This window comes from Vipera ursinii, assembly GCF_947247035.1.
Source record: "Vipera ursinii genome assembly, chromosome: 4".
NCBI classification, from domain to species: domain Eukaryota; kingdom Metazoa; phylum Chordata; class Lepidosauria; order Squamata; family Viperidae; genus Vipera; species Vipera ursinii.
In genome coordinates this window covers 1,209,462-1,222,752 of record NC_139514.1, presented here as the reverse complement: position 1 = coordinate 1,222,752, position 13,291 = coordinate 1,209,462, and the positions used below count along the sequence as shown (strand labels likewise).

At 49.7% G+C, this 13,291-nt stretch overlaps 1 protein-coding gene across 2 annotated transcripts in view; it reads left to right on the top strand.

Annotated features, from left to right (window-relative positions):
* Nucleotides 1-13,291, top strand: part of CLPB (ClpB family mitochondrial disaggregase) — an 86,967-nt gene that overhangs the window by 30,309 nt on the left and 43,367 nt on the right. For both annotated transcript variants that reach the window (XM_083362116.1, XM_083362115.1), the window contains exon 5: nt 616-744. In XM_083362116.1, the coding sequence (XP_083218242.1) occupies nt 616-744 (129 nt within the window). The remainder of the gene's footprint in view (nt 1-615; nt 745-13,291) is intronic.

The window sequence follows — 13,291 nt, the reverse complement described above, 5'->3', positions numbered from 1 at the left end:
GGAAGGAAGGAAGGAAGGAAGGAAGGAAGGAAGGAAGGACTGTGGGGTCCTGGGTGCCCTCTGAGCTGGGTGGTTTCCTTGCAGACATTTCATGACCCAACTAGGGATCATCATCAGTGCTAGAAGGGAGGAGGAGGAGAAGAAGGAGAAGGAGAAGAAGGGAGGGAGGGAGGAAGGAAGGAAGGAAGGAAGGAAGGAAGGAAGGAAGGAAGGACTGACTGACTGTGGGGTCCTTGGTGGTCTGTGAGCTGGGTACTTTTCTTGCAGACGTTTCATGACCCAACTAGGGAACATCATCAGTGTTAGAAGGGAGGGGTGTGTGAGGAGGAGGAGGAAGGAAGGAAGGAAGGAAGGAAGGAAGGAAGGAAGGAAGGAAGGAAGGAAGGAAGGAAGGATGGACTGTGGGGTCCTTGGTGCTCTCTGAGCTGGGTGGTTTTCTTGCAGACGTATCATGACCCAACTAGGGAACATCATCAGTGCTGGGGGTGGGTTGGGTTGGGAGTGGTCTTAGTGGTCCCTTGATTACATGCTGTTCCACACACACCGCCAATGAAGCAACCTTGAGCTAGAGAGCGTTGCTTTGTCCCTAACGAACTCTCCCACCGTGTCCTGCAGTGCTGGTCACCCGGGAAGATGACTTCAACAACCGCCTGAACAACCGGGCAAGTTTCAAGGGCTGCACGGCGTTGCATTACGGGGTTCTGGCGGATGACTACACCACAGTCAAGTTGCTCCTGGAAGGAGGTAAGGGGTCCCTGCGGGGGAGGGGACTTGGCCTCTCTCTCCTGGAGGAAGTTCTTGAGATGTTCCCCCTGTGGAGTTGGACACTAGTGTGCCAGATCTGGAGACAAGCCTTCCTGCGCATTGGGGGTGGTTGGTTTGGGGTGAAAGGAGAAGGAAGGGAAGACATTTTGTCAGTTCCAGGGATAGAAGCTGTCCAGAGATTGGGTGGGGGGGGGGCTGAGTCCTTTGTGTTTGCTCTCTGAGCTGATCCCGTTTGGTTTGCTTTGCTTCCTTCTGTCACTTTAGAAAGGACTCACTTAAAAACAGTCCCTGGTCATAGAATGGAATGGAATGGAATGTAATGGAATGGAATGGAATGGAATGGAATAGAAATATGGAATAGAATAAAATAGAGTAGAATAGAATAGAATAGAATAGAATAGAATAGAATAGAATAGAATAGAATAGAATAGAATATGGAATAGAAATAGAATAGAATAGAAATATGGAATAGAATAGAATAGAGCAGAACAGAACAAGAATAGAATTAGAATTGAATAGAATAATGAATAGAATAGAATTCAGAATTAGAATTAATAGAATAGAATAGAACGGAACAGAACAGAACAGAACAGAATAGAATGGAATGGAATGGAATGGAAATATGGAATAGAATAAAATAGAGTAGAATAGAATAGAATAGAATAGAATAGAATAGAATAGAATAGAATATGGAATAGAAATAGAATAGAATAGAAATATGGAATAGAATAGAATAGAGCAGAACAGAACAAGAATAGAATTAGAATTGAATAGAATAATGAATAGAATAGAATAATAGAATAGAATTCAGAATTCAGAATTAGAATTAATAGAATAGAATAGAACGGAACAGAACAGAACAGAACAGAACAGAATGGAATGGAATGGAATGGAATGGAATGGAAATATGGAATAGAATAAAATAGAGTAGAATAGAATAGAATAGAATAGAATAGAATAGAATAGAATAGAATAGAATAGAATAGAATAGAATATGGAATAGAAATAGAATAGAATAGAAATATGGAATAGAATAGAATAGAGCAGAACAGAACAAGAATAGAATTAGAATTGAATAGAATAATGAATAGAATAGAATAATAGAATAGAATTCAGAATTCAGAATTAGAATTAATAGAATAGAACGGAACGGAACAGAACAGAACAGAATAGAATAGAATAGAAGCTGGAAGGGACCTTTGAGGTCTTCTAGTCCAGCCCCCCGCTCAAGCAGGAGAACCTACACCATCTCAGACAAGTGACTGTCCAGTCTCTTCTTACAAACCTCCAGTGATGGAGCAGCCAGAACTTCTGGTGGCCAGCTGTTCCACTGGTTGATTGTCCTCACTGTCGGGAAGTTTCTCCTTAATTCCAGGCTGCTTCTCTCTTTGGTCAGTTTCCATCCATTGTTTCTCGGCCTGCCCTCCGGTGCTTTGGAGAATAGCTTGACCCCCTCTTCTCTGCGGAGAAGTGCCTATCCTTTCAGGGGAAGTACTATTTCATTCCTGGCTTTCCAGATCCTCCTTATTCCTCAACCTTCCACGGATTTTACTACTGATTCTCCCTAAAACGGTTTCCATCGCCTCGCAGATTCCCAGCCAGTATTTGGAGGAAATCCCAGTTACGAAGAACAGTCAGAAAGTTACCAAAGATTTGCTGGTTGTTGGGGACGACTCTTAAGTCCGGTGTCTCCAATCTTGGCCCCTTTAAGACTTATGGACTTCAGTTCCCAGAACTCCCCAGCCAGCTGGGAATTCTGGGAGTTGAAGTCCACAAGCCTCCAAGTGGCCAAGGATGGACACCCCCTGCTCTAAGGTACATGGAGAATTGCCAGGACTCACACCAAGTAGCCTTCATTGCAGGGCTGGCCAGCAAGAACTGCTGCTTGTCAGCTAAGCTGGCAATCAACAAAGGACAGGTCCTTTTTGGGGGTGGCCCCAGTCTGCCAGATAGGCCTTCCATCATGTCAGCACGAAGCCCTGACTAGCAAATCCCAGTTTGCGGCCTTCTGGATATTCCTAAATTTCCATTCCTGGCACATCTCCTGGCATCCCGTTTCCCATAGCCTGTAATGAAGTGACATCACCATCTCCCTGGCATGCTGTGCTTGTTGCGATGACTTGTGAGTTTACTGTTGCTTGTGTGTTGTTCTCAGGAGGGGGGCGCTTGTTGAGCTTTTAAAGCAGGGGTCTTCAAACTTGGCCCTTTGATGACTTGTGGACTTCCAGAATGCCTCAGCCAGCGTGCTTAGCCGAGGAATTCTGGGAGTTGAAGTCCAGGGGTCTTCAAACTTGGCCCTTTGATGACTTGTGGACCTCAACTCCCAGAATTCATGCCTGGCTGAGGAATTCTGGGAGTTGAAGTCCACAAGTCATCAAAGGGCCAAGTGTGAAGACCCCTGAAATATAGCAATAGATCAATAAGTCTGGAGTTAAAACCACAGTTGCCATACTGCCCTTAGAGAAAAATATGGAAGATTGGGATGGTATGGGAACCTCTGCCTTGGCGAGGGGGTTGGACTAGATGACCTGCAAGGTCCCTTCCAGCTTCAGGACTGCATGAATTAAGAGAACCCTGTTGCAATTTCTCCTTAGGCCACAATGACAATCATTGTAGTAAGAGTAGGGGCCTTCAAACTTGGCCCTTGGGTGACTCGTGGACTTCAACTCCCAGAATGCCTCAGCCAGGGGTCACGCGTGCCTGGCTGAGGCATTCTGGGAGTTGAAGTCCACAAGTCATCCAAGGGCCAAGTTTGAAGACCCCTGCTTAAAAGTTGGTGGAGGGTCTTTTTGTGAAGACTTTGTCCTAACCAGGGTTGTGTAAAACTCTGTCTCTGGGAACACCTGGCTCTGTCCGAGGAGGCTTGGCTGAGACTGGGGAAGGGTGAGCAGCTGTGTGTTGGGGGTAGGGGAGGACCCCCTTCCGTGGTCCAGGGCTGGCTGGCTGGGAAATTCGGGAGGTTGAAGTCCACCGGGACTTCCAAGTCGCCCAGGTTGAGAGAATACTAGCCGAGATCTGGGATCACGGGATTGAAAGCAAAGGAGTCCTGTGACTTGTGAGTCCTTGACTTACAACTATGTGTTTTGTGACTGAAAAAAGGGGACTTAGGAACGTTTCTCGCACGTACGACCGCTGCAGCCTCCCCGTGATCTAAATTCAGACCCGTTTGGCAGCTGACTCCTATTTATGACGGTCGCAGAGTCCCGGGGAGGGGGGGGCTGTCACACAATCCCCTTTTGCGACCTTCCGACAAGCAAAGTCACTGGGGGGGGGGAAGCCAGATTCGCTTCGCAACCGTGTTACCCACTTAACAACTGCGGGGATTCATTGAACGATTGCGACGAGAACAGTCGTAAAATGGGGCAATGGGGGGGAGACACATACACACACACACACACACACACACACACACACACACGCTTTGCCTGATGCCTTGTTCAACCGCCTGCAGCCCCTTTCTCCACCGGGGAATGCCGGCGTGGCTTGCACTCTGACCCCCGAGAGGTGGGCACTTCCTCCCTGCCTTGGGCCACCAGGCCCCCTCTGCTTTCTCCGGCCCCCTCACCTGCCCTTCCGCCGGGCGCCCGCCCTCTCCTCCGGCCGGCCGGCCCTTGGCGCGATCTCTCTGCCCTGGGGGCCAAAGCCATTAACTCCCCCCTGCCGTCTCCCTGCTTCCACTTGCGCCCCCCCCCTTTCTTCCCTCTTCCTGGCTGGAGGCAGGCTGCCCGTCACCCTTCACCCCACCGCCGGCCTTTGGGCTGCATCACTTGACCCTTCCTTGTGGTCAGTCTGTGTGTGCCCAGCGGAGCGCGAGAGGCAGGCCGGCCCCTTCCTGCTCGGACCCCGGGGTCTCCTGACCCAAAGTGACACGCCCGGGAAGGCACGGCAGCCCCAGCCAGCCAGCCAGCGAACGTCCGCCTGGCCAGGCCGTCCTTCGGAGGGGGTCCTCCCACCCTTAATCGATCCGCAGGTTTTTGTCTCCCTTTGATTGAGAAAAGAGGGCCAACAGCCCCCCCACCACAATTGGGTTGGCCATTATCACGCCCAGCCACTCGCCCGCCCGCCCGCCCTTTGAAGCAGGACAGTTACTATCGGGGCATTTCCATGGGTGGGAAGGGAAAGTTCGGTCACCCTTCTGGCTCTGGGGCATTTTTTTGGGGGGGGGGAACAGAAGGACAAGGTGCCTCAGCGTCGTCACGGGGGCCGAGCCACCGCAGCTGGATTTGTTGAGGCAGGATTGATGCGCGGCAGGCTCAGCCCGAGGCCGGGAGCATTTGTGTTTGCATTTCTCGGTCACCGCCCTGCTGGTAGGGGTGGGTGGGTGGGGGTCCCTCACTATTATTGTGGCTGGTCACACGGTCTGCCAGATGTTTTACACTGGATTTGGCCAAGGACCCAGGGATAGGCGGAAGATGATATGTCGTAGCGTGAAAGGATCGGCTGTTCCTAGCAAAACTGCCTTTTGCAATTGACCGATGGGGCGTTCGTCAACGCTGTCGGTTGTTGTTGTGGTTCTGTCGCACAGCCGGCCAGAGATTTAGACTGGATTTAGCATTTCTATCTCAGATAGGCAGATGTGGTGGTTTGAGGGTGCTAAAAAGGATGCCAGCTATTGCAAATAAAACTGCCTTTTGCAGTTGACCAGTAGTGATTCTGCCAAAGCCGATGATAGTAAAATAATAATTACTGCTACTATTTATCACATTTATATGCCACCCATCTGCCTACGCAGCAACTGTAGACGGCTTACAGCATCTTAAAAGCGTGATATAAATAAAACAAAGAGAGCATTCAAATCTTTCTAAAACATTCCGCGTTGAAACATTAAAAATGCTCTCTTCCCATTCCGTTTGGAGATGGCTTCTTTCTTTAGGTATTTATTCAGTTTTAGCTCACTCCAAGCATCAACCAATTATTATTATTACCCCAGCACTCATACCATCAATGCTGAGGTTATAATATAATATAATATAGTGTAGTGCAGGGGTAGGCAACCTTGGCTCTTTTATGGCTCGTGGACTTCAATTCCCAGAATTCCTGAGTCAGCATGGGGGAACTATGGCCCCTTCATGACTTGTGGACTTCAATTCCCAGAATTCCTGAGCCAGCATGGGGGAACTATGGGCCCTTCGTGACTTGTGGACTTCAACTCCCAGAATTCCTGAGCCAGCATGGGGGAACTATGGGCCCTTCATGACTTGTGGACTTCAATTCCCAGAATTCCTGAGCCAGCACGGGAGAAACTTTGGCCCCTTCATGACTTGTGGACTTCAACTCCCAGAATTCCTGAGCCAGAATGGCTCAGCTTGGAAACCTCTCCCTTTCCCCTCAGCATGGCTGGCTCAGGAATTCTGGGAGTTGAAGTCCACGAGTCATAAAAGGTTGCCTACCCCTGGTGTAGTGTAATGTAGTCCAGTATAATACAATATAAAATAAAATAATTAGTCCTCAACTTAACAACACTTCATTAAGTGACCATTCAAAGCTACAACGGCACTGAAAAAAGTGATTTATCACTGTTTTTCACACTTAACGACCGCCGCAGCATCCCCAGGGTCAAGTGATCAAAATCTAGACGCTCGACAACTGGCTCGTATTTATGACGGGTCACCGCGTCCCGGGATGTGTGATACGTGTTCTCCTTTTGCAACCTTCCGACAAGCAATGTCAGCAGGAGAAGCCAGATTCGCTTAACAACAGTGTGACTAACTTAACAATTGCAGTGATTCATTTAACAACGAAGAAGCCAGATTCGCTTAACAACGGTGTGACTAACTTAACAATTGCAGTGATTCACTTAACAACGATGGCAAGAAAGGATACAAAACGGGGCAAAACTCACTCAACCAGTGAAATTTTTGTGGTCGTAATTCGAGGACTGTCTATAATGCTAGGAAGGTGGGCTGCCGTGGTCTCCTTAAGAGCCCCCGGACCTTTGGTGAGGGGGGCCATGGGCCTTGCAGCCTAGGAGTCCTAATAGGACGCAGAAGGCCCAGGGACCCTCGGGGGTCCCCATTTGCAGCCCAGTTCCTGGCTTGGGTGTCGGGGCAGGGCCGGCCCCTCGGTCGCTAGCCGGGGACCCCCACTCGGGAGCCATCTCGGCCTGCGGGGGGGGGAGGCTGTTGACTTAGTCAGGGCCGAAGAGGAGGACAAAGGGAGCCCCACGTTCGGCCCCAGGGGAGGAGGCCAGATACAAAGGGAGGCCACCCACCGACAGCCTCCTTTTATTTTATTTATTTACCTAGGGAACTCCTTAGCGGGCTGTCTCCCTCGCGGAGGGGCGCTGGGGAGGGGGGGGCCGCTGCGGTTTAATCGGTACCATAAAAGATTAAAAACCCAATAATTTTAAAAAAAAAAATTAAAAATGTAAAACAACATTATAAAACGGCCAAGATGGAAAGATCCAAGATAGGGAGTTCTTAATAGAGGCGGGGGAGGGGGTCTCATGGATGTGGTGGGGGCCTCTGTACCCCACAAGAGACTACGTAGCCAATGGCAGAAGCTAGATTCACTTAACGACTGTGACAAAAAGGTCATAGAATCAGGTGCAGTTCACTTAATGACGCCACAGTTGCCCTCCTCCACTCCACAAGGCCCCCCCCCTCCTAGCGCTGATGATGTTCCCTAGTTGGGTCGTGAAACGTCTGCAAGAAAAAGGACCAAGCTGAGCAAACACCAATGACCACTGCAGCCTTCCTCCTCCTCCTCCTCCTCCTCAGTGATGATGTTCCCTAGTTGGGTCATGAAACGTCTGCAAGAAAACAGCCAAGCTCAGAGAGCACCAGGGACCTCACAGTCGTCGTCGTCGTCCTCCTCCTCCTCCTCCTCCATCACTGATAATGTTACCTAGTTGGGTAATGAAACGTCTGCAAGAAAATCACTAAGCTTAGAGAGCACCGAGGACCCCACAGTCGTCGTCCTCTTCCTCCTCCTCCCTTCTAACTCTGGTGATGTTACCTAGTTGGGTAATGAAATGTCTGCAAGAAAAAACACCAAACTCAAAGAGCACCAAGAACTCCACAGTCGTCGTCGTCCTCCTCCTCCTCCTCCTCCCTTCTCGCACTGATGGTGTTCCCTGATTTGGTCATGAAACGTCTGCAAGAAAACCACCCAGCTCAGAGAGCACCAAGGACCCCACAGTCCTTCCTTCCTTCCTTCCTTCCTTCCTTCCTTCCCTCCTCCTCCTCCCCCCTTCTAGAACTGATGATGTTCCCTAGTTGGGTCATGAAACGTCTGCAAGAAAACCACCCAGCTCAGAGAGCACCAAGGACCCCACTTTCTTTCCTTCCTTCCTTCCTTCCTTCCTTCCTTCCTTCCTTCCTTCCTTCCTTCCTTCCTTCCTTCCTTCCTTCCTTCCTTCCCTCCCTCCTCCTCCTCCTCCCTTCTAGCACTGATGGTGTTCCCTGATTTGGTCATGAAACGTCTGCAAGAAAACCACCCAGCTCAGAGAGCGTCAAGGACCCCACAGTCCAGCCCTGAGCCACAGAGATACTCTTCTGTTGGTTTAATTGTGGTTCATGCAGAGGTGGACTAAGTTCATCCTGTGCTCAATTATAATGTGGTTTATTTCCTTCCTGGCTTAACCCAGTGCCCGAATCCAGCTTTGGATGTTCGTGCACCATGAATTCAGAGCAGGGATTTCTGAAGATTTGGGCTAGGAAGAGCTCACCTCCCGTGCCCCTTGGAGAATTCCCAGCAGGAGTCCCCCAAGATGAAGGGGTCCCCGCCACGGGGGTCCTCCAGGACGGACCCACCTGCGAAGGGGCTGCGGCTGAAGACAGCCTGCGTTCCCCCACGCCGTGCCCCGAATCCTCTCTCTCCTCCTGCTCACGTTTGCCAGAGAGTGTGATAAATTCCGTATTGATTCCTTCGGCCGCGCTGTAAATTTTGCAAAAAATGATTAAATGGCTCAATAGCCTCCGCCGGTGCCAAGGCTCAATATGTTGCAGGCCGGCAGTATATCGACCTGCCCTGCCTGCGAAGGCCGCCCGCCCCAAACCCAGGAGCCCCACAGCAGCGATTAAACTCCGAGGAGACCAGGATGTAAAAGCCAATCATGTCACGGCGCCGAGAGCTTTGGCATCCCGACACGGGCAGCGCAATCCGCGCCAGGCCGGCCACAGGTCTGCGTCTGGGTCGAAGCTTTTAAGAACAGCTTCCCCACAACTCAGCCTTCCGAAGGCCTCCCCGGGCGCAGATGTTTTGTACCGATACAGCCGTTCGTAAGGCATTGAATAGCGTGAAATTACAAAGTTGGGTGGACAACGCGGGTGTGCTTGGGCAGCAGGCTTGGGCGCAGGGATCAGCGAAAGCCGGCTGCATTCGTGGCCAGTTGGCCTCCCGTCCTGTTCAAGGTGTTGGTCATTCCAGGGAGTCTTGGCCACAACTGAGCCTGACATTTAGGCAAGAAAAACCAAATGCTTTTAGGCAACAAAAGTCAAATGCACAGGTATAGTATAGGTGGTACCTTGCTCAATAGTAGCAACTGTGAGAGAGATCTCAGAGTCCTAGTAGACAATCACTTCAATATGAGCCAGCCGTGTGCTGCAGCTGCCAAAAAAGCCAACACAGTGCTAGGCTGCATTAACAGAGGGATAGAATCCAGATCAAGTAAAGTACTAATACCACTTTACAATGCCTTGGTAAGGCCACACCTGGAATACTGCATCCAGTTTTGGTCACCACGATGTAAAAAAGGTGTCGAGACTCTAGAAAGGGTACAGAGAAGAGCAACAAAGAGGATCAGGGGACTGGAGGCTAAAACATATAGGGAACGGTTGCTGGAATTGGGTATGTGTAGTTTAAGGAAGAGAAGGGTGAGGGGTGACATGACAGCAGTGTTCCAGTATCTCAGGGGCTGCCCCAAAGAAGAGGGAGTCAAGCTATTCTCCAAAGCACCTGAAGGCAGGACAAGAAGCCACGGATGGAAACTAGTCAAGGAGAGAAGCAACCTAGAACTGAGGAGAAACTTCCTGACAGTCAGAACAATTAACCAGTGGAACAACCTGCCCCCAGAAGCTATGAATGCTCCAACACTGGAAGTCTTTAAGAAGAGACTGGCCAGCCATTTGTGTACACACACATACACACACACACACCTCCCTCCTAGCACTGATGATGTTCCCTAGTTGGGTTATGAAATGTTTGCAAGAAAAAACAACCAAATTCATATAGCATCAAGATCCCACAGTCCTCCTCCTCCTCCTCCTTCCTCTTCCTCCTGCCCCCCTTCTCCTCCTCTCTGCAAACCTTCCTCCCTGTTTGGCCCATGAAACATTTGCAAGGAAACCACCAAGCTCAGAGTGCACCGAGCACTGCAGTCCTCCTCCTCCTCCTCCTCCTCCTCCACTCTACAAACCTTCCTCCCTCCTAGCACCCATGATGTTCCCTGCTTGGGTCGCGAAGCCCCTCTCACAAAACCGCCCACCTCCAGAGACCCCAGCCCTGAGCTGCCAAGGGTCTCCTCTCTCGCTTAGCACAACAGTTGAAGAGGGAAGATGGAGCGTCTGGGGGCGCCTGAGCTCTCGCCCCTTTCGGGAACCGCCGTGCACCTGACCAAAGCCGGGGAGCTTTCGCCCACCCTGTCCGTGGCAGGACGCGGCCTCGTTGCGGTGATTAAAAAGCCCCTCGGCTGCCGGCCTTTCTGGAAGGCTGGCGCGCTGCTCCTTCCCTCTCTTCCTTGCTCTGCTCTCCGAGGCCACCTGCGGAGTGTTCTTGCCGCCCCGTATTGGAAGCGCGCTTATTTTACCGGAAAAAAGGGTGATCATGTTAATTCAATCACGGCCGGGCTCCGGAGGACAGGAGTCTCTTCCTATTACTTTAACTAGCCATGTAGAGCAATAAGGATGTCGGGACTTGTCAGGGATGATGGCTGATGACACGGCATCGTCTTCTCCTCCTCCTCCTCCTCTAGCTCCCAGCGCCGCTTCCTCCCGGCAAAATCCTGGCCGCTTTGGCGCTGGAAGCGCATCTGGTCGGTGGCCGTCCACCTCGCACACCTGCGGGTGTCAGGTTGGGTGTGCAGACACAGGCGCACGCTTGTGAGTGGGCTGCTAGAGGTGGGAGCACGAGGATGGGCTCCTTTGGAATCCGACGAACGCAACTCTGGCCTTAGATATTTTGTTCATTTGTTTACGTATTTTATTAGATTATTATTTTTTTATCCCCCGCCTTTATTGCTTTTCTGCTTCGTTCCCCTGGGCATTTCCTTCATAAGCGTGGAGGGAGAGGCGTGGTTGCCTTTTAGGGTCATGAAATTGGAAATTTGAACAGGGCATCTGATCCCCACCTGGGGCAGAAACCGGGGATTGGACCCCCCTCAGTCTTGATGTAACCTCTGCCCACTTACATCTGTCTGTCTTATTCGTCCATCCATCTGTCATCTAACTATCCCACCTTTATTATTTGTATAAATAACTCAAGGCAAGAAAGTACTCCTCCTTCCACCTACAGGGAGTGCAGAATTATTAGGCAAGTTGTATTTTTGAGGATTAATTTTATTATTGAACAACAACCATGTTCTCAATGAACCCAAAAAACTCATTAATATCAAAGCTGAATATTTTTGGAAGTAGTTTTTAGTTTTTTTTTAGTTATAGCTATTTTAGGGGGATATCTGTGTGTGCAGGTGACTATTACTGTGCATAATTATTAGGCAACTTAACAAAAAACAAATATATACCCATTTCAATTATTTATTTTTACCAGTGAAACCAATATAACATCTCAACATTCACAAATATACATTTCTGACATTCAAAAACATAACAAAAACAAATCAGTGACCAATATAGCCACCTTTCTTTGCAAGGACACTCAAAAGCCTGCCATCCATGGATTCTGTCAGTGTTTTGATCTGTTCACCATCAACATTGCGTGCAGCAGCAACCACAGCCTCCCAGACACTGTTCAGAGAGGTGTACTGTTTTCCCTCCTTGTAAATCTCACATTTGATGATGGACCACAGGTTCTCAATGGGGTTCAGATCAGGTGAACAAGGAGGCCATGTCATTAGATTTCCTTCTTTTATACCCTTTCTTGCCAGCCACGCTGTGGAGTACTTGGACGCGTGTGATGGAGCATTGTCCTGCACGAAAATCATGTTTTTCTTGAAGGATGCAGACTTCTTCCTGTACCACTGCTTGAAGAAGGTGTCTTCCAGAAACTGGCAGTAGGACTGGGAGTTGAGCTTGACTCCATCCTCAACCCGAAAAGGCCCCACAAGCTCATCTTTGATGATACCAGCCCAAACCAGTACTCCACCTCCACCTTGCTGGCGTCTGAGTCGGACTGGAGCTCTCTGCCCTTTACCAATCCAGCCACGGGCCCATCCATCTGGCCCATCAAGACTCACTCTCATTTCATCAGTCCATAAAACCTTAGAAAAATCAGTCTTGAGATATTTCTTGGCCCAGTCTTGACGTTTCAGCTTGTGTGTCTTGTTCAGTGGTGGTCGTCTTTCAGCCTTTCTTACCTTGGCCATGTCTCTGAGTATTGCACACCTTGTGCTTTTGGGCACTCCAGTGATGTTGCAGCTCTGAAATATGGCCAAACTGGTGGCAAGTGGCATCTTGGCAGCTGCACGCTTGACTTTTCTCAGTTCATGGGCAGTTATTTTGCGCCTTGGTTTCTCCACACGCTTCTTGCGACCCTGTTGACTATTTTGAATGAAACGCTTGATTGTTCGATGATCACGCTTCAGAAGCTTTGCAATTTTAAGAGTGCTGCATCCCTCTGCAAGATATCTCACTATTTTTGACTTTTCTGAGCCTGTCAAGTCCTTCTTTTGACCCATTTTGCCAAAGGAAAGGAAGTTGCCTAATAATTATGCACACCTGATACAGGGTGTTGATGTCATTAGACCACACCCCTTCTCATTACAGAGATGCACATCACCTAATATGCTTAATTGGTAGTAGGCTTTCGAGCCTATACAGCTTGGAGTAAGACAACATGCATAAAGAGGATGATGTGGTCAAAATACTCATTTGCCTAATAATTCTGCACTCCCTGTATTTTCCCCCCAACAACAACCCTGTGAGGTGGGTTGGACTGGGAGAAGGATTGGGTCAAAATCAGCCAGCTTTCAGGCCTAAGTGAGGATTAGAACTCACCGTCTCCCAGGGGTGGGCCACCTGGCCAGCTTTCGTGCCTACAGCAGGACCCGCCATCCAGCCAGTCTTCATGCCGAAGGCGGGACTAGAACTCCCCGTCTCCTGGTGATTGGGCCAAAGACACCCAGCCGGCTTTCCCGCGTAGGGCAGGACTAGAACTCACCGTCTCCCGGTGATTGGCCTGAAGTCACCCTGGCCTTTCACGTCTCAAGGCAAGACTCTCCATCTCCCGAGTGACTCAAAAAAAATGAATTCTACCTTATTTTAGCGGGCTTGAGCTACCTATTCGAGGAATCTAAGGACTTTGGGGGGAAAGAAATGTTTTATTGGAACGTTGGAAGCAGTTTTGGGGCGAGGGCAATACATTGTGCCTAAAGTGGAAAATGCTGCATGGAAAATATTGATCCTGGAAG